Source organism: Megalopta genalis, chromosome 8 (assembly GCF_051020955.1).
Source record: "Megalopta genalis isolate 19385.01 chromosome 8, iyMegGena1_principal, whole genome shotgun sequence".
Lineage (NCBI taxonomy): Eukaryota > Metazoa > Arthropoda > Insecta > Hymenoptera > Halictidae > Megalopta > Megalopta genalis.
Window position 1 is genome coordinate 15,782,603 of NC_135020.1, and position 24,104 is coordinate 15,806,706.

Genomic DNA, 24,104 nt, shown 5'->3' on the forward strand with positions numbered 1-24,104 from the left:
TCTAAATATGTTGATAAAATTCAGCTCATTCAGTGTATCGCAATAAAAATGAATTTGAAAAGTTAGTCAAAAATTAGTGTCGTCTGTATCTGACCGACGCGGTCAGCCATCTTTTAAATAAAAATATAGGCAGTGGCACCAATATTATCACCAGATAGTGGTTGTTTACGCAAACGCATATTTTTATAGAAAGTAATTAACAATAAGAGCTGGTTAGAAAAATGTGTTTTGTTTGCGTGCTATGCGTTGTGATATTTTTAACCGTAGAATTACAAAAATATAGTTTTTATTCTGCTTCTTGCATAATGCAGGCTTTGTCGTATATACATATGTTTATGCGATTCTTATGGAATATCTATCCATAAAATTCTTGTATCGTCTGTAATGACTCCTAACATTGTCAATTATTTGATCAAAATTTGTGTAATTATATAAACAGCTTTATTAAACTGCTTACCATTATACGAAACGTATAATGTTCTACTTGCGAGTTTATAAGTGACATAGTTTCACTTGCCTGATAAAACCGAATATGTGATTCAATTTACCTTAATTCTGCTAACAATAGAAATTATCGATTTATTTTTCTGGTACGTTGTGACACGTGTCATATTAGAAAGAAATTTCACTTCTTCGATTAAAAAAATACAGAATCTCTCACTTATCCGACTCAATATCGATTATCCGACCCGTCGGACTTCGCTTTCTATGGTTTCTATGATTCAGCTGCGGATTTATAATAGTTCAATATTGATCTCTCTCTCGTCGCGAACGGTCGAAAACGTTTGAAAATCGAAGCAGCGAGGCAGCGCTTTGCCCGGAAATCTTCGGTTCCGTGGCACAGGATAAATTTAATACGATTTATTGCAAATCGAATGCGCGAACCGCACTTAAATATTGATGTATGCGGTGTCAGAATATTCGTGGTCGCGTCTGCACCGTTGAACACGTGGAGGCGACCCACGAACGATCAGTCTCACGTATGGTTGGTCACGAGATCGAGCATGCGAGATGCATTGACGCTTGACAAGGTGGTGGATTCAGAATGCAAAACGCTTCGCGTATCTTTAATATGTACTGTTGCAATTTCTTTTTTCGCGAGTAATCTGCATTCTAATTTCACCTTCACTCGTTACAATATTTTTAGTCGATCATCGTGTCACGTATATTTATTATATACATATTATTTATTATATATATTTAGTATAAATTTATATATATATATTTATTTATATATTATTTATTATATATATTTAGTATATTATTTATTATACAATTCTGTTCTCATTTTCTCAGAACTCTTAACGCTGGGAAACAACGTTCTTACGGTTTTAATTATCGATTAGATAGCGTGGACAGATTGTATTAACTTTTGTGCGACAAAAAAATATCGAAGGAGTGATTAACGATAACTGCAGCGCGGATTTTTAAGCATTTCCGCCATTATTATTTCTACGACAGGGAAACGTTTTATCGATCAAACAGATTTTTACCTTATTCTGATTTTTCTAAAATAATCTGCGAAACTAGAAATTTGCCTTTCGTTTGCGATTCGTTCAAACTTATTAAAGGGAACATAAGAAGAAATCAATTTCTGTGCACTAATCGTTTCTTGCAATTGATGCGGACGATTTTTATTTATTCTTCTTTTATTATTTTTTCTTTATTTTATTTTATTATCTTTTACTGGTTTATTTTATATTTTCTTATTTTTTCTTTATTTTATTTTATTATCTTTTACTGGTTTATTTCATATTTTATTATTTTTTCTTTATTTTATTTTATTATCTTTTATTTGTTTTATTTTATTTTATTATCTTTTATTTGTTTTATTTTATTTTATTATCCTTTATTTGTTTTATTTCATTTTTATTTATTCTCTTCTACAAGGATCCACGGTCTAAGAATAACGCGACCTCGTTAATTTCGTGCTAAAAACCATCGAGAATGCTTGGGGAGGCACGAAGTGATCTCGTAGTGACAAGGAACATAAGTTTCATGATGCCGAACGTCGGAAAGTTGGATCCGTGGAGAATTTATATTCTGGAGGATGTCGGTGGACTACGTCGAAATTTCTGGGTCGGCTTTCTCGCTGCCACACGATATGGGAAATCGAACGTCACGAAGGAACGCGCTCGTCGACATACTCGCAATATCATTTTTCATGTCGGTTTCCGGCGATGGCGTCCCGTCGGGCGCGCGCGCGCGCGCGCGCGTTCCTTTCGTGCTCCGGAGCGAATTAATAACGGTAATTTTTAAAGTGAACGCGTTTCAATCGACGGATGTAAATATCCAGGGAAATTTAAACGGTAATCCTCGGACGCGGATGCTTAAAAGCATGGAATTATAATTCGAATCGGTTACAGGATCGCGCGCTCGCTTGCACACACGTATGCACAACGGGTCCGGCAGCGTTCCGCTGTTTGAGTTAATTCGAATCACGATCAAACAAAACTGGGTATTATCTCGATCCTCGTAACGCTCGTATCGTTTAATTCGCCCGGCCGGTAATTGTTCCGGTGCGCGGCAAAAATGCTTTGTACTCTGATTAATCTAAACACGCGTCATGCGCGAGAACCTCAAGTTAATAATACGCCGTGATGCGGCCGGTGAAAAAGAATCGACGCCCGCAAAATTAATATTTTCAATGGTGACAATTAAATGTGCGTGTTATCCGTTACATTTGGGTTCGCGTTACAACCATTTTCTTCGAATTGTTTCTCGCGTTTCCTTCGTTCCATACGGTCACGTATCAAACGGATGATAAAATATTTATTTATGCCGGGAAGATTTATTTACTTTAACGAACGTAGTTAAACGTAGAATAATACAAAAAGCACGGAGTTCACGACAAGTTTAATAATAATATATGCAATTAAAATGGAGTTACGTGCGTGTTTGTACAGCTTTCGGATAGAAGAACCGGAAGTTTAACATTCTTTTTATCGATGGAGATTATTTCGACGAATCAATTGTTATATATTTCTACTACAAGTCCCATGCAAATTTATATTTAAATTCAATTTATTATATTTAAATATTTACATAAATGTAATTTATTATATTTAAATTTAATATATTTATTACACTTAAATATTTCAATTTAATTTATTATGTTTAAATATCTATAAATTTATATTTTATTATATTTAAATATACAGGGTGTCCCAAAATTATGGTATTTCCGGGAAATATGGGGTTCCCGGGGTCATTTGTAGCAACTTTTTCCTTAGCGAAAATGTTCTACGAGGCTTTGTTTACGAGTTACTAAGGAAAAACACTGACCAATCAAAGACGAGCTCGGTTGGCGCTAGGCAACCGAGTCAATCAGCGCATCTGGGCTTTAACCGCTCGTCTTTAACCAATCGAGATCGCCTCTCATTGGTCACTGTTTTTCGTTAATAACTCGTGAACGAAGCCTCGCAGAATATTTTCGCTAAGGAAAAAGTTGCTTCAAATGATCTCAAGAACCCCTTATTTCCCGGAAATGCCATAATTTTGGGACACCCTGCATATATACTTATATTTAAATATATAAACTATATTTCCTAAATATTCTAAATATATAAAATATATAAAAGTTGCACAAGTAATTGCTTATAATTGCGGGGATCAGGACTCCCCAAGGACCACGTGTACGTTGATTGAGAAATCAGAAGGGCTCCGTGGCTGTCCGAGGAAGTCGATCGACTATGAAGCGAGAAGTCTCGAATACGATTCTCGCGTGCGGTTCTCTTGCTTTTTCCCAATTTCGTACGTAATTTCGTACGATAAATGTACCTCGCAAAAGTTACAGGAAAACTTTAAACTAGTAAAATAACGCACCAAAGTCTTCCCTCTAATTCAGCAGAAAACCCGTCGTTAACGGCGCCGCTAACAATGTGTTTTCAGCCTATTAAACGAAGCAAACAACTTAACTTGTGATTTGCCAGAGTAGACGTCGAACCACCTAATGACAGAGAAATTGTCAAAGAAGTGTGAAACGTTCACTGTAAATTGCCTATGTCATTGGCCCGCCATTAATTAGATCGAATGTTTGGCCGAAAATACGGTATAGAGCGTGCTGTTAATTAAAGCGGCCGTTGGCTGACGCGGATTTGTCACCCCCCCCCCGCAAATGAGAAAACCGTACGGCGTTACACGGTCACGTACCTGGAACAATGAACTTATGAAAATAATGTTGCGCTGGCAGAAATTCAAGGGAAAGCGGGTCGTTGCTGCGTCGAAATTTGCTGGGGTCGATAATAAATCTCGGAAGTATCAACTTTCGCGCAGATAAATTGCCCGTAACTATTCTAATTATTATTAAACTCCTCGAAGTTTGGTATACGATACAAGATGCCTTTTCTTTTTAACACTTATCGACAGTTCCGCAATCTCTTCTTAAACTTAAACACTGTTTCCAGACGATTTTAAGATTATCTTTACGAAATCGCAACCGTTCAAATATCAACGATTCGTCGAAAATCGAAAGTTTGACGTGCGAATATTTTTTTGGAGCCACTGTATTCACGATGTACACGCAAATTCAATTGTTTTATATGAATGTGTTTGCTTCGGAGCAGTAAGCAGAGTATAACGGAGTATTTTTCGTTAAATTGTATTAATGAACTTGAAGAAGGTGTTAAGAACTTCTCTAAAATCATTGGAAAGTGTGAAACTTAAAATTACTGTTATTGAGCTATTGATGCATTTGAACTATTGATGCATTTTAGTTATTGAGCCATCGTAAACAAATCGAAGAGGAAGATCTCTTACACAAGAATATCTGAACTTCCGCATACTTTTGTACCGCAGAATATTAAGTAGTCGATGATAAGTATAGAAATGCTTTGCTCTGATTGATTGATGATTCTTTCCTGTAGAACTGTTCTCAGAGAGTTCAGAGCTGTTCTACTAGAGCTCTAGTCCCCACTCCCGAGAACAACGGTGCCCCTTCCTTCGAAGCGAATTTTCCACCAGTTAACTATAGTATTCTTTCTCTAAAAAATGCGGGATCGGAATTGTAAACGATAATACTAACCGATAGCAAGACACGATTCTTCAAGCCTCGTGAATTGCTTTTATAGACTCTTATCTCGTGAGAGAGAGAGAGAGAGAGAGAGAGAGAGAGAACGAAATTACCTGGAAAAGCAGCAAACAGCATGCCGGTGTACATTACTATGAATACATTTAATACATTGATCAGATTTTTGCAATAAAAATGAGACCAAACACGACATGCTTTAGACCATATAGCAAGTAACTTATTATATTAATTACATACATTAATATACATAATATTCATATACACCCCTAATATACATAATATATATTATATTAATTAATATAACTTATTATATTAATATACATTAATATACATAATATTCATATACACCCATAATATAAATAATATATATTATATTAATTAATATAACTTATTATATTAATATACATTAATATACATTAATATACACATAATATTCATATACACCCCTAATATACATAATATATATTATATTAATTAATATAACTTATTGTAATAAAATCATGCTATTCGGGTCTACGTTCGACTGACATTCGGAGAATAGTTTGCCTCTATTCGACGACATTCGGACAAATGCCATGATTCGACGGTCCCATACTTACTACTTAACACGTACTTTGTAGCTCCGCGGTTTTTCTTACCTGACTCACACTCAAACAGACCATTTCTTGTTGTCTTCCGGAAATTCGCGGCGCGTGCCGCGTCATTCGCTCGACTGACTCCGACGAACCTTCGCATCGGCGTAGCGAGAACGTCGATAAATCAGATAGGCGTAGCAATAGCACCGCGTCATTCATGGCATAGCAAGATTTCGACATTTGGGAGAGAATACTGTACACTTTATTGGCTGAAGGACAGTGACAGAGATTGATTGTAGACAACGTCGAGATTGAGTGAAATAGAATGACGGACGATCGGTATATAAGAGCAGTGCGTGCGAGTGAGAGAGGAAGAATGACATGAAAACGTAAACACATTTCTCTCTCTCACTCTTTTCCCCCATCCCCACTCCGCTAAGACGCTTGCCCGTAGCTTTGCCCCGAGGCTATGTTCTTGCCTGCCGCGAGGCATGTTGATCAGTTTTCTGTCTCTACTGAGACAGAAATCACTGCGAATCACGTGCTAAATGAAATGGCGGAGATACAGGCGCATGCTTAACACTAGATTTACGAAGCACAAAAAACAGCTGTTTTATATTGGTTTATAAAAGTAACAATAAGACATTCGTTCCGGTTTTTAACAAGTGTTATTGTAACATTTACCGTTAGTAACGTATAAATTGAATAAATAACTCATAAATTTATTTCATATGAATACGTCATTTGGGCGTCATACGACGGGTCCCGTAAATCTAGTATCAACCCTTTGACATACAATGACGAGTTGAAGTCGTCATTCATTTCACTTGCTACTGCAGACTTTGACGAGTCTAACTCGTCAACATCTGTTTTCGACGGACGCCGTGCAGTATACAGAGTGTCCCAAAAAAGTCTCGTAATCCGGAAATGGCGGGTTCCTCAGATCATTTGAAGCAACTTCTTCCTTTACAAAAATGTTCTCGGAGGCACCGTTATCGAGTTATTAACGAAAAACAGTGACCGATAAGAATCGAGTACGGTTGACGCGAGGCGGCCCAGCCAACCAGCGCACGAAGCCCAGTTCCGCTCATTGGCTCGGCCGCCTCGCGCCAGCTGAGCTCGCCTCTCATTGGCCACTGTTTTTCGTTAATAACTCGTTAACGGTGCCTCGGAGAAAATTTTTGTAAAGGAAAAAGTTGCTTCAAATGACCTGAGGAACCCACCACTTTCGGACTTCGAGACATTTTTGGGACACTCTGTATTATTAGATTACTCAGTTGCTTCACTCGTGCGACGATTCTGGTTTGTTTACAATGTTCAAGAAGACACCCCACCCTCCCACTCTCGACAGTACCAACAACGAAGCTGCATCGAAAATCGAAGATACATTTAAATGTATCTTTATATGAATAATCGTAAATTAAAAAATTAGTGACCCGCCATTTTGACGGGTTCCGTGAATCTAGCGTTAAAACGCGAGACATCTTCCATCGCGAGCAAAGACGACAGGTCCCGAAAGTGTTACAGAGGATTTTCGCTTATCAATCGAGGGAAATGAAGGGAGCTCGATCTCCTTTAACCGAACCGGAAGATTCAGGCGCAGCCAGTCGTCTGGAGCCTGTCTCGAGGCAGTTTCCTTCTCTAGCGATCCGCACGAGCGCACTTCGGCAAATCAAATGTCAGCGACGTGTCTCGAAATGATTCACGAGCCTCGATACAGAGCGGATACCTGTCGGAAATCGGACCGTGCGCCGCTTTACGCCCCGCAGCACGCCGGCCTGTCATTCACGGAAACGTTTCCCGGGGCGAGATCTCCCCGTAAACGCCTCCAGGATTTTCTGACGCGTAGACGACCGACAGAGGCGGCTCGGTGATCACAGAACAACCCTAAGTCGTGTCTTCAGATTTCTGTCGAGTGCGCGCCTTTCTGTCTTCTCCTACGATCGTCGTCCGAGCTGAATATCTCTATCTGTCCATCGATCTGAATAGAGCTTATGCCGCATCTCAACAATAGAGATAACAGCGAGAGTGATCCTTAAGGTGCGCTTAGGTTGGAGATGCGATCAAAGGTGGAGTAATACTCCTGGACTATTGCATGTTCTTGTGCATCCTTAAGCCCTTGATATACAAATAAATCGGAATTTTATGCATCCGAAAAATAGAGCAATGTCTCTGTAATTGACGCTCAGATATATAATTTATATATAATTTGGGATGATACGATTATTCGAGTCTAGCTGTTCGTTTTTATAGTTACCGATTGTCAACAACTATAAAAACGAGCCGCGAGAGGCTCGAGTAATCGCACCTCGACTTCCAAAATTATCCATTTTTATGGACAATTTTTCGCGTCAATTTACTGTAGATTTCTTTGAGCATCATTGCAATATCCGAGGAGTTCGATCGAGTAAAAGTCGAATTTCCAGCTGGAAACGCTGCGGTTCTAAACTTGTGAAATACTCGACGCGATTTGTGATCGCGAAAACGCATTATGGAGGCTTAGAGGCGCATAGAACATGTTCTTTCGGAGCACGCTCTTATGAAGATCCGAACGTCATAGAAAGGATTGGCACCTATTTAAGTTATGTCAAGGTTATTATAGTTACGTTTTTATAGTTACCGATTGTCAACAACTATAAAACCGAGCCGCAAGGCTCCAGTAATCGCATCACCACTCCCCAAATTATCCATTTTTATTGACAATTTTCACGTCAATTTACTGTAGAGCGAGAATTTGCTATAGATTTCTTTGAGCATCATTGCGATATCCGAGGAGTTCGATCGAGTAAAAGTCGAATTTCCAGCTGGGAACGCTGCGTTTCTAAACTTGTGAAATACTCGACGCGATTTGTGATCGCGAAAACGCATTATGGAGGCTTAGAAGCGCATAGAACATGTTCTTTCGGAGCACGCTCTTATGAAGATCCGAACGTCATAGAAGGGATTGGCACCTATTTAAGTTATGCCAAGGTTATTATAGTTACGTTTTTATAGTTACCGATTGTCAACAACTATAAAACCGAGCCGCAAGGCTCCAGTAATCGCATCTCCACTCCCCAAATTATCCATTTTTATTGACAATTTTCACGTCAATTTACTGTAGAGCGAGAATTTGCTATAGATTTCTTTGAGCATCATTGCGATATCCGAGGAGTTCGATCGAGTAAAAGTCGAATTTCCAGCTGGGAACGCTGCGTTTCTAAACTTGTGAAATACTCGACGCGATTTGTGATCGCGAAAACGCATTATGGAGGCTTAGAAGCGCATAGAACATGTTCTTTCGGAGCACGCTCTTATGAAGATCCGAACGTCATAGAAGGGATTGGCACCTATTTAAGTTATGCCAAGGTTATTATAGTTACGTTTTTATAGTTACCGATTGTCAACAACTATAAAACCGAGCCGCAAGGCTCCAGTAATCGCATCTCCACTCCCCAAATTATCCATTTTTATTGACAATTTTCACGTCAATTTACTGTAGAGCGAGAATTTGCTATAGATTTCTTTGAGCATCATTGCAATATCCGAGGAGTTCGATCGAGTAAAAGTCGAATTTCCAGCTGGAAACGCTGCGTTTCTAAACTTGTGAAATACTCGACGCGATTTGTGATCGTGAAAACGCATTATGGAGGCTTAGAGGCGCATAGAACATGTTCTTTCGGAGCACGCTCTTATGAAGATCCGAACGTCGTACAAAGGATTGGCACCTATTTAAGTTGGAAACGCACCAATCGCGTAGAAATGGCCTACCCGAGCCGCGAATAAAATTCCTCGAACGAAACAGCGGCTTTCATTTCCAACGGAAGAGAGGCGGTTTCCCGGTTTCTCAGTTCCCGACACGCTCGGCTGAAATATCTTTTTATCGCGATGAAAATTTAACGAAACGTCGCGGAGTATCTCCATTCAGGAAGTGAAATTTTCCCGTGGAAAACCGTTTCATTTCGTTCGGAGCCACTTTAATGGGAGCACGAATAATTCCCGGGCTTTGCAATGAAACAGAGTAGCGCCATCGTAAATTCTTCATTACACGTCCGGAATTTTATAACTCGATAATGCACAGCTGGCCGAAGGGAGAACAGCGGATGGGTTGAACCGAGCCGCGAGAAAGATACGAAGACGATTCCGGAACTTTTTTAATGAACTTCGCATTATGGAGTACCATAATGTGCCCGTTCTGTTGACCATTAAGGACGTTATACACGAAACGCGTTTTAAAACTGTTTTAATGAAAACCGAGCGGTCGTCCCCGTTTCGAACTTTCTTCGATCGGACAGTAAAAATACAGTACAGATAGAGGGTTGTACGCAGCGATTATGCGAACAGATTACAATAGCACCTCGACTAACCGGATAATGGAACGCTTGCCTAGATCAAGTGCCAGATTAACGAGCGAAACGTATAGTCCGCTGGCAAAGAATTTGGACACCGCAGGTTCGGATAGCCGAGATCGTATCGTACACTGGCTTCAGATTACTGAAATTGCAACGCGTTAGTTGAAGTGTTTATAGATTCGCAGAATGTATACTGATGTCGAGATAGTGTTGGCGTTCACGATAATTTAGCGCTCCGTGTTCATAATTCATCGACAAGCAGGATTAAATTGCTCCGACATTTTCAAGTACAATAACCCGGAATGTAGTCGTACAACCCTTAGCAGACTCCAGGTGCACGCGTTTACTATAATCCTGCTACCCTGCATTAATATCGCCTTGAAGGGATTAACCTCGGGGAACCCTTGGTCGAGTCTCTCGAGACGTACTTCATTGCTAACTTTCTTGTTTCTGTCAACAAAATCGAACAAAGGAAGAATCTATCGCGAAACATTCTCAAGCAACCGAGTTGTACTCCAATCATCTCCGAATAAACTGCTTGAACAAATTGCGGCTCGTTTTTAAAGGGATTGTCAACAACTATTGTCGGCAACTCGAGACGATTTTCCGCATACTTGATGAATTTCTTATGGCTAACTTGAAATTATTTCACATAGAAATTAAAGTTTTATATTTTAATATTTTATGTATCTTTATGTATCATTACAACATTTTCATATACCATTACAACATCAACAAAGGAGTCTTGATTTCCTAACAACATTAAAATGAAAATATCTCCTAAACTAATGATTTTTTAGCATAAATAGTTTAATATTTTTTTGTAAAGAATATTAAGATGCATCGACTGATGTAAACGTTTTTCGCCCCGCGTAATAATAATGACGTAAATTTAGATGGCAATATGTGGTGACCCACCTTGTGTACACACATATACACATGCAGGGTTTTATGCCTAACTGAGAACAGTGAAATGTCTCGGAACAGATCGGAGCCACGAAAATAATGTTTATACAAAAAATGTTCAGTATAAAGAGATGTTTTAGGTAGTATCAATAATTTTTTTATTAACATAATGGTGAATGATATTTCAAGGTCAAGTTGATTTTTTTAAATGGAACCATACATTTTTTTAGTCATATTACGATAGCTGGTTTCAATACGAATCCAATATTGTATTATTTCTTTCAGATAATCATATATAATAAAAGGTCTTTATAATAAATATTATGTATATGTAAATATATAATATAATATATATTAATATAAATATATAAATATAATTTATATAAAGCCTTTTAATATATATTATATTATATATTAATATTATATATTTATATATTATATATAAAGCCTCTTAATATATATTATATTATATATTTATATACAAAGAGATAATATATACTAAGTTAAATTACATATATAATCATCGATATGATTTTATGATTTTACTTCGCGTAAAAAGCGAATAGAAGCTCCAAACCTCGATGTACGACGCAAATATTTGACGTTTCAGACGTAGTTCGATAAAACCGCATAAAGAAGTATAGGTTCGAATGGCTCTCGAATTTTCTCATTAACCAAAATAATAATAACAATGTTTCATATCTTTCGCGTGCGAAACCGAGAGCTTTATAGTCCTGATTAAAACGTTCCCCTATCGGTTTCCAGGTAACCGACCGAAAATGAAGAATCATTATCGAGCTCATCAGCTCTCGGTGTGGTTGCGGCTGGTCCCGGAGCTTCATCGCGCCGGAATGGAGGACGTGGACTCCCGGCACAATCTGTTCCGCGGACACTCGGATCCCAGCCTGTACGACGGATCGGTCAGGCCAGACCCGTTAAGCAGGATCAGCGAAGAATTCAAACGTAAGAACGTGACCACGGAGCCGCCGGCTACCACCGACTATAGCGCCGCAACCTGCGCCAGCTACATACAGAGCACGAATCTTCAAAACGTGCACAACGCCAGCACCGACACCCTGGCCAGTTTGGACGCAGCTGGGTGCGTAATATAAGCAACCTTGCCCGCATCCCCGTCCCCTCATCCGGCAGAGAGCTAATGAAGACAGACGTTTTACGGCGAACCGTTCCCTTGGCCGGAATCCTTTCCAGGCCCCGACCGGGAACATCGCCGCGTTCCCGGCTGAATTGCGGCTAACTTTGTTAGAGTCGTCGGCAACGACGATAATAGAGCCGGATTCCCCGGAAACTGTTTCGCGTTCTCCATTAGACCTCAAATTAATAAGTTTCTCATGCCGCGGCGGCGTGCATGCTGCCTACACGGCTCGTCTCTCACTCTGGGATTGCACGTTGGAGCCGAGCTGTTGGACATCGTTCCCTCCGTTTGTCCTTTTCTCGTTCTCGTTCTGTTTATTTTCCTTTTTTTTTACTCTTTCCTGAAAACTCTTCCCTTTGCGGTGTTTAGTTTGATCATTTCGCTGCATTGTGACCGTGGCCGTGCGCGAACTTTCTGGGCTTTTTGGAACGTTCCGCAGGATTTTTAAGGGATCGCAGCAATTTTTTTTGTAAGGCGGTCGTCTCGGCGCGTCGCTCGAATGCGGACCGGTGTCGCCGATTTTCTCGTTCGACTTTGAGATAGGAAAAATAATTATTAGCAAAATTGTATGGTATTTTGTGGTTTAACGGGCGCGTCGATCTTTTATCGAAGAAACGATTACTTTGTCTAAAAATCACGCTGAAACGTATAGTTTATTATTGATTACTAAAATGTGAATGTCTTTCGAATCAGCGTTTCTTCATAAGCTTTCGAATACCAAACGTCATTAATTGTTACTCGTATGTCATAAATAATCGATATTAAACATATAAAAAATTATGAGATTCATTTTTAGAAGATCACACGCCATAAAATTTTATATTTTATTACTCTTATAATATACCGCAGTATTTGGGTCGTCCGCGGTAATACCCACTTTCACCCTATTCGTACAGCACAGAATATACTTTTCTCCGAAACGTTGCTACTCGACGCGCCAAATACTATATTAGTAAATAATATTTGAGGATAGATTATAATGGCACTATACGTCGACTTTTTTATCAAAGCAACGATTATTTTATCTAAAAATCACGCTGAAACGTTTACTATTAATTACCAAAATATAAATGCCTTTCGAATCAGCGTTTTTTCATAAGCTTCCGAATATCAAACGTCATTAATTGAATTAAAACTGCGATTGCTGTTACTCGTATGTCATAAATAATCGATATTGAACATGCAAAAAATTATGAGATTCATTTTTAGAAGATCACACGCCATAAAATGTTATATTTTATTACTCTTATAATATACCGCAGTATTTGGGTCGTCCGCGGTAATACCCACTTTTACCCTATTCGTACAGCACAGAATATACTTTTCTCCGAAACGTTGCTACTCGACGCGCCAAATACTATATTAGTAAATAATATTTGAGGATAGATTATAATGGCACTATACGTCGATTTTTCATCAAAGCAACGATTATTTTATCTAAAAATCACGCTGAAACGAATAGTTTATTATTAATTACCAAAATATAAATGCCTTTCGTGCAATGCCAAACGTCATTAATTGAATTAAAACTGCAATTGCTGTTACTCGTATGTCATAAATAATCGATATTGAACATGCAAAAAATTATGAGATTCATTTTTAGAAGATTACACGCTATAAAATGATATATATATATATCATTTATCGTGTATATATATATATATATATATATATATATATATATATATATATATATATATTATTACTCTTATAAAATACCGCAGTATTTGGGTCGTCCGCGGTAATACCCACTTTCACCCTATTCGTACAGCACAGAATATACTTTTCTCCGAAACGTTGCTACTCGACCGTGTTCTGACAGCACGATTGTTTGAACAGGTACGCAGCGTACTCGACGGCTTTGAGCGTGACGATCGCCATCGGATGCAGCTTGCTGATCCTCAACGTCCTCATTTTCGCGGGGGTTTATTATCAACGGGACAAGACGCGGCTCGAGGTGAAGAGCCTCCAGCAGCAACAGATGTTGAATCAACAGTGCGGGCCACGGGGCTTCACCGAGCTGAAACAACCGCCCCCGCCGCATTCCCATTTCCCCGGGGGTGGTCAAGTTATCGTCGACGTTGAGAACGAGATGCTAAGAAGGTATCGTACTCGAGGAAATCGTGGCTCGTTCGAACGAACGAAATACGTCGCGTTTCAAGGTTCAAGCTGCGCTTGACGAGCTTACAGTGGAACGCGTCAACGAAAAGGTGGCCACCGGTGTTCTCCGGCTACGGCATAGCCTTAGATTGCTCATTATAAAATCTAACCGAGCCAGTACGCGAACTGCAGGACTCGTTTACGCCGAAGCTACAGCTTACAATGTTCTGTGATCTTAGACGTCGTGCAAATTACAGTAATGTCTCCCTTACCGACGCTCGGATTGTCCACGAAATTGGATAATTTGGGAAGGGGAGATACGATGATTCGAGCCTTGCGGCTCGTTTTTATAATTGTGGACAATTTATAACTATAAAAATAAACCGCAAGGCTCGAATAATCGTATCTACTCTTCCCAAATTGTCCATTTTTGTGCGCAATCTGGGCGTCAATTAGAGAGACATTACTGTATACTTAAATTATACTTTAACACGTTATCTACCGGCGGCGATCATTTTATAATTTCCGACAGTCTGTAACACTGTCCGACACGAGTTTTGATTTCCTATAGTCGCTATGAAATTCTTGTAGAGCTTCGCTTCTTGAACAAGAATCCGAAAACCGAATTGCTCCATCATTTTCAGTTTTCGGAAAAAACGAGCTTTCGTAAAAACCCAAAATATTCTGACAAAAATGCGGTATTGCACGAAAAGTAAAAACGTTACAAAGTTCTAATCGGCCTCAAAAAGCAGAGGAAAGTTTTCCGGATGTAGTGGCATACAATTTATTAATTGTTTTTGGTCTTAAATAACTATAAATTAATGTCGAAGTGTAAAAAAGTGTCGACGTGCGTAGTTTCTCCGCGATATTTCCGTATTTTTACGAAAAGTTCTTTGACCGGCACGAAAACTCTACCCAGGATCGGATTCTGTAGACATTTCTGAAGAAGTGTTGGAACGATTTACACTTCGAGCAGGCTGAGAAAATATTCGCTGCTCGCTTTTCTCGGTTCGGCAGGGCCGAAGCTATGCGTAATCAACAGCGAATCCAATGGGCACCCACTTTGTGAAAATAATATTTGAATATTTTATTACTAGTTTCATGCCTCTATTGTTTAACAATATGTTTCAAGAAGTTTAACATGTTTAAAATTATCATTTATTTATGTAGTTTATATTCATATGTTTCTGTGGCTACTAATGACCAAACTCTGATTTATTTCGCGACGAAAAGTCTATTTATTTACTATAATTTACTATACTATTATTTATAATAATATGATATCATATATTATATATAATACTATAATATACAATTTATAATAATACTCTATATGTAATACTATAATATATAATTTATATATAATTTATAGTAATACTATATATAATACTATAATTTATAATTTACTATAATTCACTCTGGGTAACAAAAGGGGCCAATGCATTCTAGTTTTACAAATTTCTTCAGATGCATTAATAGCGGCTATAGGAAATCAGCTATTTATTAAACGTTTAATAGGACTAATTATTTACACAGTATAACAACAAGTTGTTCCCCGTACCATTACCTAATAATTAGATTTCTCTTAGTATAGTATAATAATTGAGAATTCCATTAATAAGCATCCGGTAGATAAAATGTTAATAGGCTAAAAGCTCTTTAAATAGAAGACATATTCCTATATATATGTCTCCTATGATATGACACTTCGAAGGACCTTTCTTTGTCAGAAAATAGTTCCTACTTTTAAAGCGTGTATCGCAGCCTTGTTGCGAAGGCGACACAACTCGAAAAAGTATGCTCCACATAAGAAGTAAAAACTGCTTTTGAACATGATCGTACACTGCTTTGCCGATCAGATTTCTAATGTTTATAAAATACATACCGGCCCAGAATATACTAATTGCTTCGCTTAAGTATCTTCGCTCAAATTACGAAGACAAACGTGTTTTCGCAGCAACACCTCGAAAATTACGTTCTTCGAGCTGTGCCATTATCGCAGCGCGGCTGTTCGTATTGGTTACAAAATGCACCTTTTAGCCTAGACAGCAATCAGCGACACCATTCGCAAATAGTCGTAGATGAAAATTGATCGAAATCATCTAATTCCTAAATGTACATCTGAGTTTCTTTTTACGAGAAGAGAAGTTTTCCATGTACGAAATTCCTATGTAGAAAAATTGGTCTACAACCAAAATATATCACCTGTGATACATTTTGCAGAAACGCTTTATCCAGTAAAAAACGCATCAAAATATTTTTTTTTTAAATTGACATCCTATTTATCGTCGCTTTCGATTACAGCATGAATATATCACCTGTGATATATTTTGCAGAAACGCTTTATTCGGTAAAAAGCGCATCAAATATTTTATTTAAAAATTGTCATCCTATTTAACGTCGCTTTCGATTACAGCACAACGAATACATTTTCTTCCCGCTGAATGAAAACCGCGTACGATTACGCGTAACTATAAACGCGTTTAAAAAGACTAACTGTGAATCATGCGAAAAAATACTAGCGTAAAAAGAGACCCATGCGTATGTTTGTATCATATTGAGTCACAGGCGCGTGAATCGATGAAAGTCCCATCAACGATACGAAATTAACGCGATTTAAGAGAAAGAGCGGACTGTGACTTAATTTTAGGTCACTAAATTTTGATTCTAAGTGACTTAATTTTTAAGTCAGTTCAAGTTTTTGCCTGTGACTTAATAATAATTGTCCACGTCCTTTTTGCATCTTTCTTCCCGCCGATACGTAAATAGTCAGCGGTTAATCACGATCCCCCTGTAAATAAACTGTTCGTAATCGTGAAACCGAGAAGGTCGGTCGCGTAGAGGATCTCGATCGATCGTATCTGTCCCAACAATGGCCACCTTTTCCACCCCCCACCAGCTGCACGACCGTAAATTTATTTAACAAGATGATTGCATCTCGTTCCGAAGTGTTACGGTGCTCGTAACAATCGATCGTGGTTACAGGAACGTTATGAAAGGCCCTCCGAACGATCCCAACACGCTTCTCCAACAGGGCCAGGGAACTCACACGTTGCCTCATCAACATCACTATCAAAAGCAACATCAGCAACAGCATGCCACTCTTCCCCGAGCTTCCGTCATACAGGACATGAGCGCACAAACCCAAGTGAGAGTCTATCGTATTACTCGGCCATTGCCGGAGAAACTGTGTTAATCTGAACCGTCGATCCATCTCACACACCCTTATCATCATCTCGACCCCTTAGCGTTTCTCTTTCCTCCTCCTTCTCCTCCTCCTACTCCGTATCTCTCTTCCGAATTATTTTCTTTCGATTTTCCAGCGTTATCGACATTTTAAGTAACCGCTGTTTTCTAATGGTCCGTTGAAAAGTCGCGGTTCAACAATTGAGAATTTCAATGATAATCGTTCGAAAGCGACGACGCAATTCGTAATAATATATATATAATATATTAAATATATTATATATTATTAATATATTAAAACAATATTCGCAATTCGACGGATTACTTGAATCGTTGTCGTTTGTCGTTTTAAAGATCAAGATGAACAGTCGAGAATTCCTTTAACACTGGATTTACGGAGCACAAAAAACAGCTGTCTTATATTAGATTATAAAAGTAAGCAAGTTTATGAAAGTTTATAAAAGTAAGTTTATTCTGATTTTTTGAACGAATGTTATTGTAACGTTTGCCGTGAGTAACGTATAAATTGTGTAAATAACTCGTGAATGCATCTTTACGGTATGAATAATCGTAAATTAAAAAATTAGTGACCCGCCATTTTGACGGGTTCTGTAAATCTAGCGTTAAATGGGACTGTAATTCTGTTCTCTTGTCATCGATATTTAACTAAATGCAGGCACTGAATATAAATATGAATCTGCAATAAATATGAATCGCTTATTTTTTCTTATAAATTATTACAATCGAATAACTTCTAATAATTGTAACCATGAAGAAAATGGTACGGCACGGGGTTAACGAATCCCAAAACAATCAAATCTTTGAGTATGCATTTCTCGACAAGAAAAACTTCGTTTCTTCCTTTATCGAGACAGTTATTTTCTCGTTTTTTCATTGTACAGTAAAGTCTCTCTAATTGACGCTTGGATTGTACACAAAAATCGACAGTTTGGGAAGAGGAGATACGATTATTCGAGCCTTGCAGCTCCTTTTTATAGTTACCGATTGTCAAAAATTATAAAAACGAGCCGCAAGGCTCGAATAATCGTATCTGCTCTTCCACAAATTGGCCATTTTTGTGCACAATCCGAGCGTCAATTAGGGAGATTTTACTGTACTTATTTCAAGTTACATATAGCTTCGACAGCACCAGATCGGACTAAGAATCGAACTGATTCAAGCGAAATGCGTGCACCGACAAATTCGCGCGAATACAAACGTGCAAAACGCGTGCAGCACAAATATTATTTCTCATTTTTTCATTGTACTTATTTCAAGTTACATATAACTTCGACAGCACCAAATCGGACTAAGAATCGAACTGATTCAAACGAAATGCGTGTACCGACAAATTCGCGCGAATAAAAACGTGCAAAACGCGTGCAGCACAAATATTAATTCTCATTTTTTCATTGTTCTTATTTCAAGTTACATATAGCCTCGACAGCACCAGATCGGACTAAGAATCGAACATAATTCAAACGAAATGCGTGTACCGATAAATTCGCGCGAATACAAACGTGCGAAACGCGTGCAGCACAAATATTATTTCTTTCAATCGTTCGATCAGTTCGCCCGGTATAGCGTACGAACCAATCGTCCGTGTACACGTCCGATCAAACCGTATTCCTTAAGCCCCAAGATTCGTTCATCCAGAATTTGTTTCAGAGTTTACCGACGAATGAGAACCACTGAGCGTATCGAGACGAAACTCCCGAGCATCGAAAAGTCAAATCGACCGCTTGACTGGCGGCAGTGTATCAGGTTCGAAACGACTTCCGGTTAAAGTAAACGAATCAGCTTGAAGGAAAATATCCAACCCGTCGTCCCTCTTCGTTCGCGGAAGTTAATTCTCATAAGATCTTCATCGCGTTTAAGAAGAGTAAAGGAGCGGAGTGGACGAGAGCGATGAGATTCCCCCTGCGAAATTGAAATCTCCGGTAAAAATGAAAGTCGAAACCCGGGTCGGGTCGGGCCGTGCCGGGCCGGGCCGGGCCGGCGGGGCCCGACGAGACGTCGCGCGGCGCGACGCCACGAGGTTAACGGCCGGTCATTAAAGTTTCGCTTAATGAAGTTCACGTTCGTCTCGAACCCGTGGCTCGCGGAAATTTAGTAACGAGATAAAAGGACGATACTGTCCGTAGGTAGAATAATGACCAACGAAGAATGTCGGGCGCTCTCGCAGTGTAAATTTCGCCCGGCTAGCCCCGGCTTAGAACTTTCGAAAGTTTCTTAATAGGATTATGAATTAAAGTTCCGGAGGCCTTTCGGTCGTTAACAGAACTTTTATAAATCAACGGGCAACGGTTAAATTTTTCAACCCCGTTTCCCGTCTGCTCGCCGCCCTCCGCTCTCCCCACACCTCCCTGGCCGGCCGTTCCCGATCCCGTACCATCTGAAAATAAACCCTCCCGTTTATGGACAATAAGAGTCACGGTGGCCTGGTATTATGATCCCTGCTTCTTCTTTTTTTAAGAACTCGTCGTTTCGTCGAGGAAGAAGTGTCCGGGCGAAGCACCTTGATCGAGCTTAACAAATTGCTAGCAGCCGGAACTGGCTGGCTCGTTAAACGTTTAATGACTTAATATCCGGGACAGTGTTCCTGCTAACTTGTACCATTACGTGATTCCCCGCTAAATATTATGAGAAATATTAAACCAAGATTTCTTCGACGTTAATTCGCGGGGACTTCGAGGAGCGAGCTCGTGTTCGCGTTCAAATTGAGCCATCGTCCCCGTAATCGAACTCCGAAACGGTGCTCAGTGGTTCTCGTTCGCACCGTTTTTCAAAGCGGCGCAATTTTTACTCCGCATCACATTTTCTGACGTGGATATTTGTTTCTCAGAGGTCTCTTTATTTTTGCAATTATTTCGTGTAGGAAATACAGTAAATTCTCTTCAATATTTCTTCAGCTTGTAAATAAAAATGGATAATTTAATATAACTGTATCTCCTCTTCCCAAATTGTCCATTTTTGTATACAAACTGAAGGAAAATTAGGGAGGATTTACTTTATTCCCACCTTGACGGCTTTAAACATCTTCAATTTTAAGGATATTTTCCTACGGTTTTAATCACAGATGTATATATTACATATTAATTATATATATAATTATATATATTATATTATTATATATAATAATAATAATAATAATAACAATAATAATAATAATAATAATAACAATAATAATAATAATTAATAATGTAATAATAATAATTAATAATGTAATAATAATATGTATTATTATAGAGGGCGTCCCAAAATTATGGTACTTCCGGGTAATTAGAAATTACTGAAGTCATTCGAAACAACTCTTTCCCTCACAATAATTTTGTCCGAGGCATCGTTAACAAGTTATTAATGAAAAACACTGACCAACGAACGCACGAAGCCCAGTTCCGCTCATTGGCTGGGCCGCCTAACGCCAATCGAGCTCGCCCCTCATTGGTCATTGTTTTTCATCAATAACTCGTAAACGATGCCTCGGGAAAAAGTTTTGTAAAGGAAAAAGTTACTTCAAATCACCTCAGGAACTCCTCATTTCCCGGAAATACCATAATTTTGGGACACCCTGTATGTATATATATATCATATTAAATCACTCTTGAAGTTGACCACACTGCCATAATGCCTTAAAAAGCAATCATTGTTAAGTCTATGCTTTCAAAATTGACAAACTAAGAAATTAATTTTACAGTTCTTTGTTTCTCCGATTGAATGTAATCGTAACATCTTCAACTTAAATACCCACATTATGTAAAAATCGTCATGTACCTATCGACAAAATCTCTCTCCTATCGCATTTAACATTCATTAATTTTCTTCATAGAGATTCACAAAAATCGTGCAATTTTTCGTTCGTCAATGTACGCAAAATCCTCAACTTTCTGAATGGACTGCAGATCTTTATGCAAAATCGAAATCTGCATGGAACGAAAGAAACAGGAAGTTTCGTCTTTCTTTAACAATTTCAATGTATTAGAGATAATACATTGCGATTCGGAAACTCTTGAAAATCTTCTTTCTGCTCTTTAAATCGCATCTATTCGACAGCGTCGTAAATGCATAAAATCCGCGGACCGTTCCCTAAGACTCCAATTCCCTGAAATTCTTCATCATTGAATAATATCAACCGCTCCTGCAGCACGATTTCCCACTGAAAGACAGCGGAACCTGATTCCGTTCGGCGTCATTCGAACGGTCGGAAGTTCGCGGAACAATCTCGTTATTGTCATGAATCTCGACGGCCGGCGTACGGTGATCGTGAAAAATATGCAAACTTTTTCCGCGGCGTGAAAACTTGTTGACAATCGTTCGCGTCGATAGAAACTTGTCGGGAGTTCGAGCGATAACCGCGCGCGGGCATAACATCGAGTACCACTCGAGGAGCTATTCGATTTCCTGTTCCGTGGTTCCCGGAAACTTTTCACGAGATAAAATTGCAAGAGAAATGATAGGTTTATTGTTTGATCGTAGATGATCGATACATCTGCGAGCAGTAGTTTCCGTACTCTCGTGTCACTTTCCAGAATGTTTTCTGTGCGCGGTACGGTAAATTTTCCCTAATTGACGCTCTGCTTGGAAACAAAAATTAACAATTAGGGAAGAAGAGATTATTCGAGCCTTGCGACTCGTTTTTATGGTTGCCGATTGTAAATAACTACAAAAACGAGCTACAAGACTCGAATAATCGCATCTTCCCTTCCCAAATTGTCCATTCTTGTGCGCAATCTGAGCGCGAATTACGGAGTATTTATTGTACAGTAATTTCTCCGTAATTGACACTCTGCTTGGAAACAAAAATTAACAATTTGAGAAGAAGAGATGCGATTATTCGAGCCCGGCGACCCGTTTTTACAGTCACCGATCATCAATAACTATAAAAACAAGGCGCAAGGCTCGAATAATCGTATCTCCCCTTCCCAAATTGTCCATTTTTATGCACAATCTGAGCGCGAATTAGGGAGAATTTAGTATAGCTACCAATAGACTCGCGAACGTTTGTACGAACACAATTGCTTACCGATAATCTTGTAGAAACGTTAATTGTACTCTAACAAATCACTGATACATAACTGTGTAAAGTTGGCTCAAAGCGGCTTGTTTTGTTTATCAAATGTCCCTCGTGGATATAACCGTATGTGATCTAGAACGCGGTCCATAACATTAGCACCGCCTAAGCTTTCAATGTTTTTCGGTTTTTGGTAAGAATACATCAAAATCGTTCGCATTCACGAAGCTTTCTCAAAGTGTCGCATTGTTATGATAGATTTTTTATTCACATCTATCCAGAAGCAATAAAAACTTTAGACATAAAAATTAATAACAATTATTTAATAACGATTAATAACAATTTAGACATAAAAATTATTCGCACTCAAGATATCACATTGACATGACAGATTTTTATGCATTTCTATCTAGGAGCAATACAACAAATTTAGACGATGCTAAAGTTATGCGCCACAGTATACTAGTAAATGCATGGATATTCATCGTGTAGTTACAAGCTGCCTGTTCGAGATTCTTGATGATTTTATGTAGAATCTAGATTACCGAGGTTACTGATCGAGGTTTCTCTGTGTAAGGTGTATTACAATCGAGGAAATCGCTGATCAATGTCGAACATAAACAAAATAGTATTTATAGCGGTCCACAAAAGTGTTTGTACATCCTTTAAATCGCAATAACTTTTTTGAAACTGGATCAAATGATTTTAATTGTTTTTTTAACATGATAGCGGGTCTAGTCTACTAGACGATGACTAAAATAATTTTTAAAAACTTTGCTATTACTTGGAATGACAAAAAGAAAGAAATAAAAGCTCTCGTTTCTTAACTTTTTTATCCGAGCCTATAGCGGAAATTTAAAAAATGCCTCGGTAACTTATATGCACGATGAAAACTTTATCGAAATCAGTTGACGTTGTTACGAGGTACAATGAATTAAAGATGGCAAAAATCGCAGTTTTATCACGATTTTCACCAAAAACTGAAAGAAATCTGCAATTTTTTAAATCATTCGATTCTGGGTTAACAGATCTCGATCAAAGTTACCAAGATCTGTGAAAGACATTTAAAAAATTCTTGTTATAGCCTTAGATAAAAAAGTTAAAAACCGGGAATTTCTTATCTCTTCTTCCGTCATCCCAAGTAATAGCAAAATTTAAAAAAGGCATTTTAGCCATCGTCTAGTAGGCTAGTTCCTCTATCATCTAAAAAACATTCAAGTCATTCACTTGAGTTCTAAAAAAGTTATTGCGTTACAGAAAGTGTGCGAACACTTTTATGGGCCACCGTAGCAAAGTAATACAGTAAATTCTCTGCAATTGTCGCTCAGCTTGTAAACAAAAATGGACAATTTGATGATAAGACTATTATATACTATTATATATTATATACTATTATATACTATTATATATTATATACTATTATATAATATTACTATTATATATTATATACTATTATATAATATTACTATCATATATTATATACTATTATATAAGACTATTATATACAGATAAGACTATTCGAGCCTCGCGGCTCGTTTTTATAGTCGCCGATTGTTAACAACGATAAAAACGAGCCGCGGGACCCAAATAATCGCATCTCCTCTTCCCAAGCTATCCATTTTTGTTTACAAATTTCGCGTCAATCGGAGAGTACAGTAATGTCTCCCTTATTGACGCTTAGATTGCGCACAGAAATGGACAATTTGGGAAGAGGAGATACCATTAATTTGAGTCTTGCGCCTCGTTTTACAGTTTCGAATTATCAACAACTATAAAAACGAGCTGCAAGGCTCGAATAATCGTATCTCCTCTT

General features: G+C 38.4%; 1 protein-coding gene across 2 annotated transcripts in view; it reads left to right on the forward strand.

The window, feature by feature from the left end:
- Positions 1–24,104, forward strand: part of NLG-4 (neuroligin 4) — a 918,748-nt gene that overhangs the window by 889,537 nt on the left and 5,107 nt on the right. The window contains exons 11-13 of one of the 2 annotated variants that reach the window (XM_033465261.2): positions 11,607–11,940; positions 13,834–14,097; positions 17,080–17,242. In XM_033465261.2, the coding sequence (XP_033321152.1) occupies positions 11,607–11,940; positions 13,834–14,097; positions 17,080–17,242 (761 nt within the window). The remainder of the gene's footprint in view (positions 1–11,606; positions 11,941–13,833; positions 14,098–17,079; positions 17,243–24,104) is intronic. The other variant, XM_033465262.2, reaches the window with a different exon arrangement.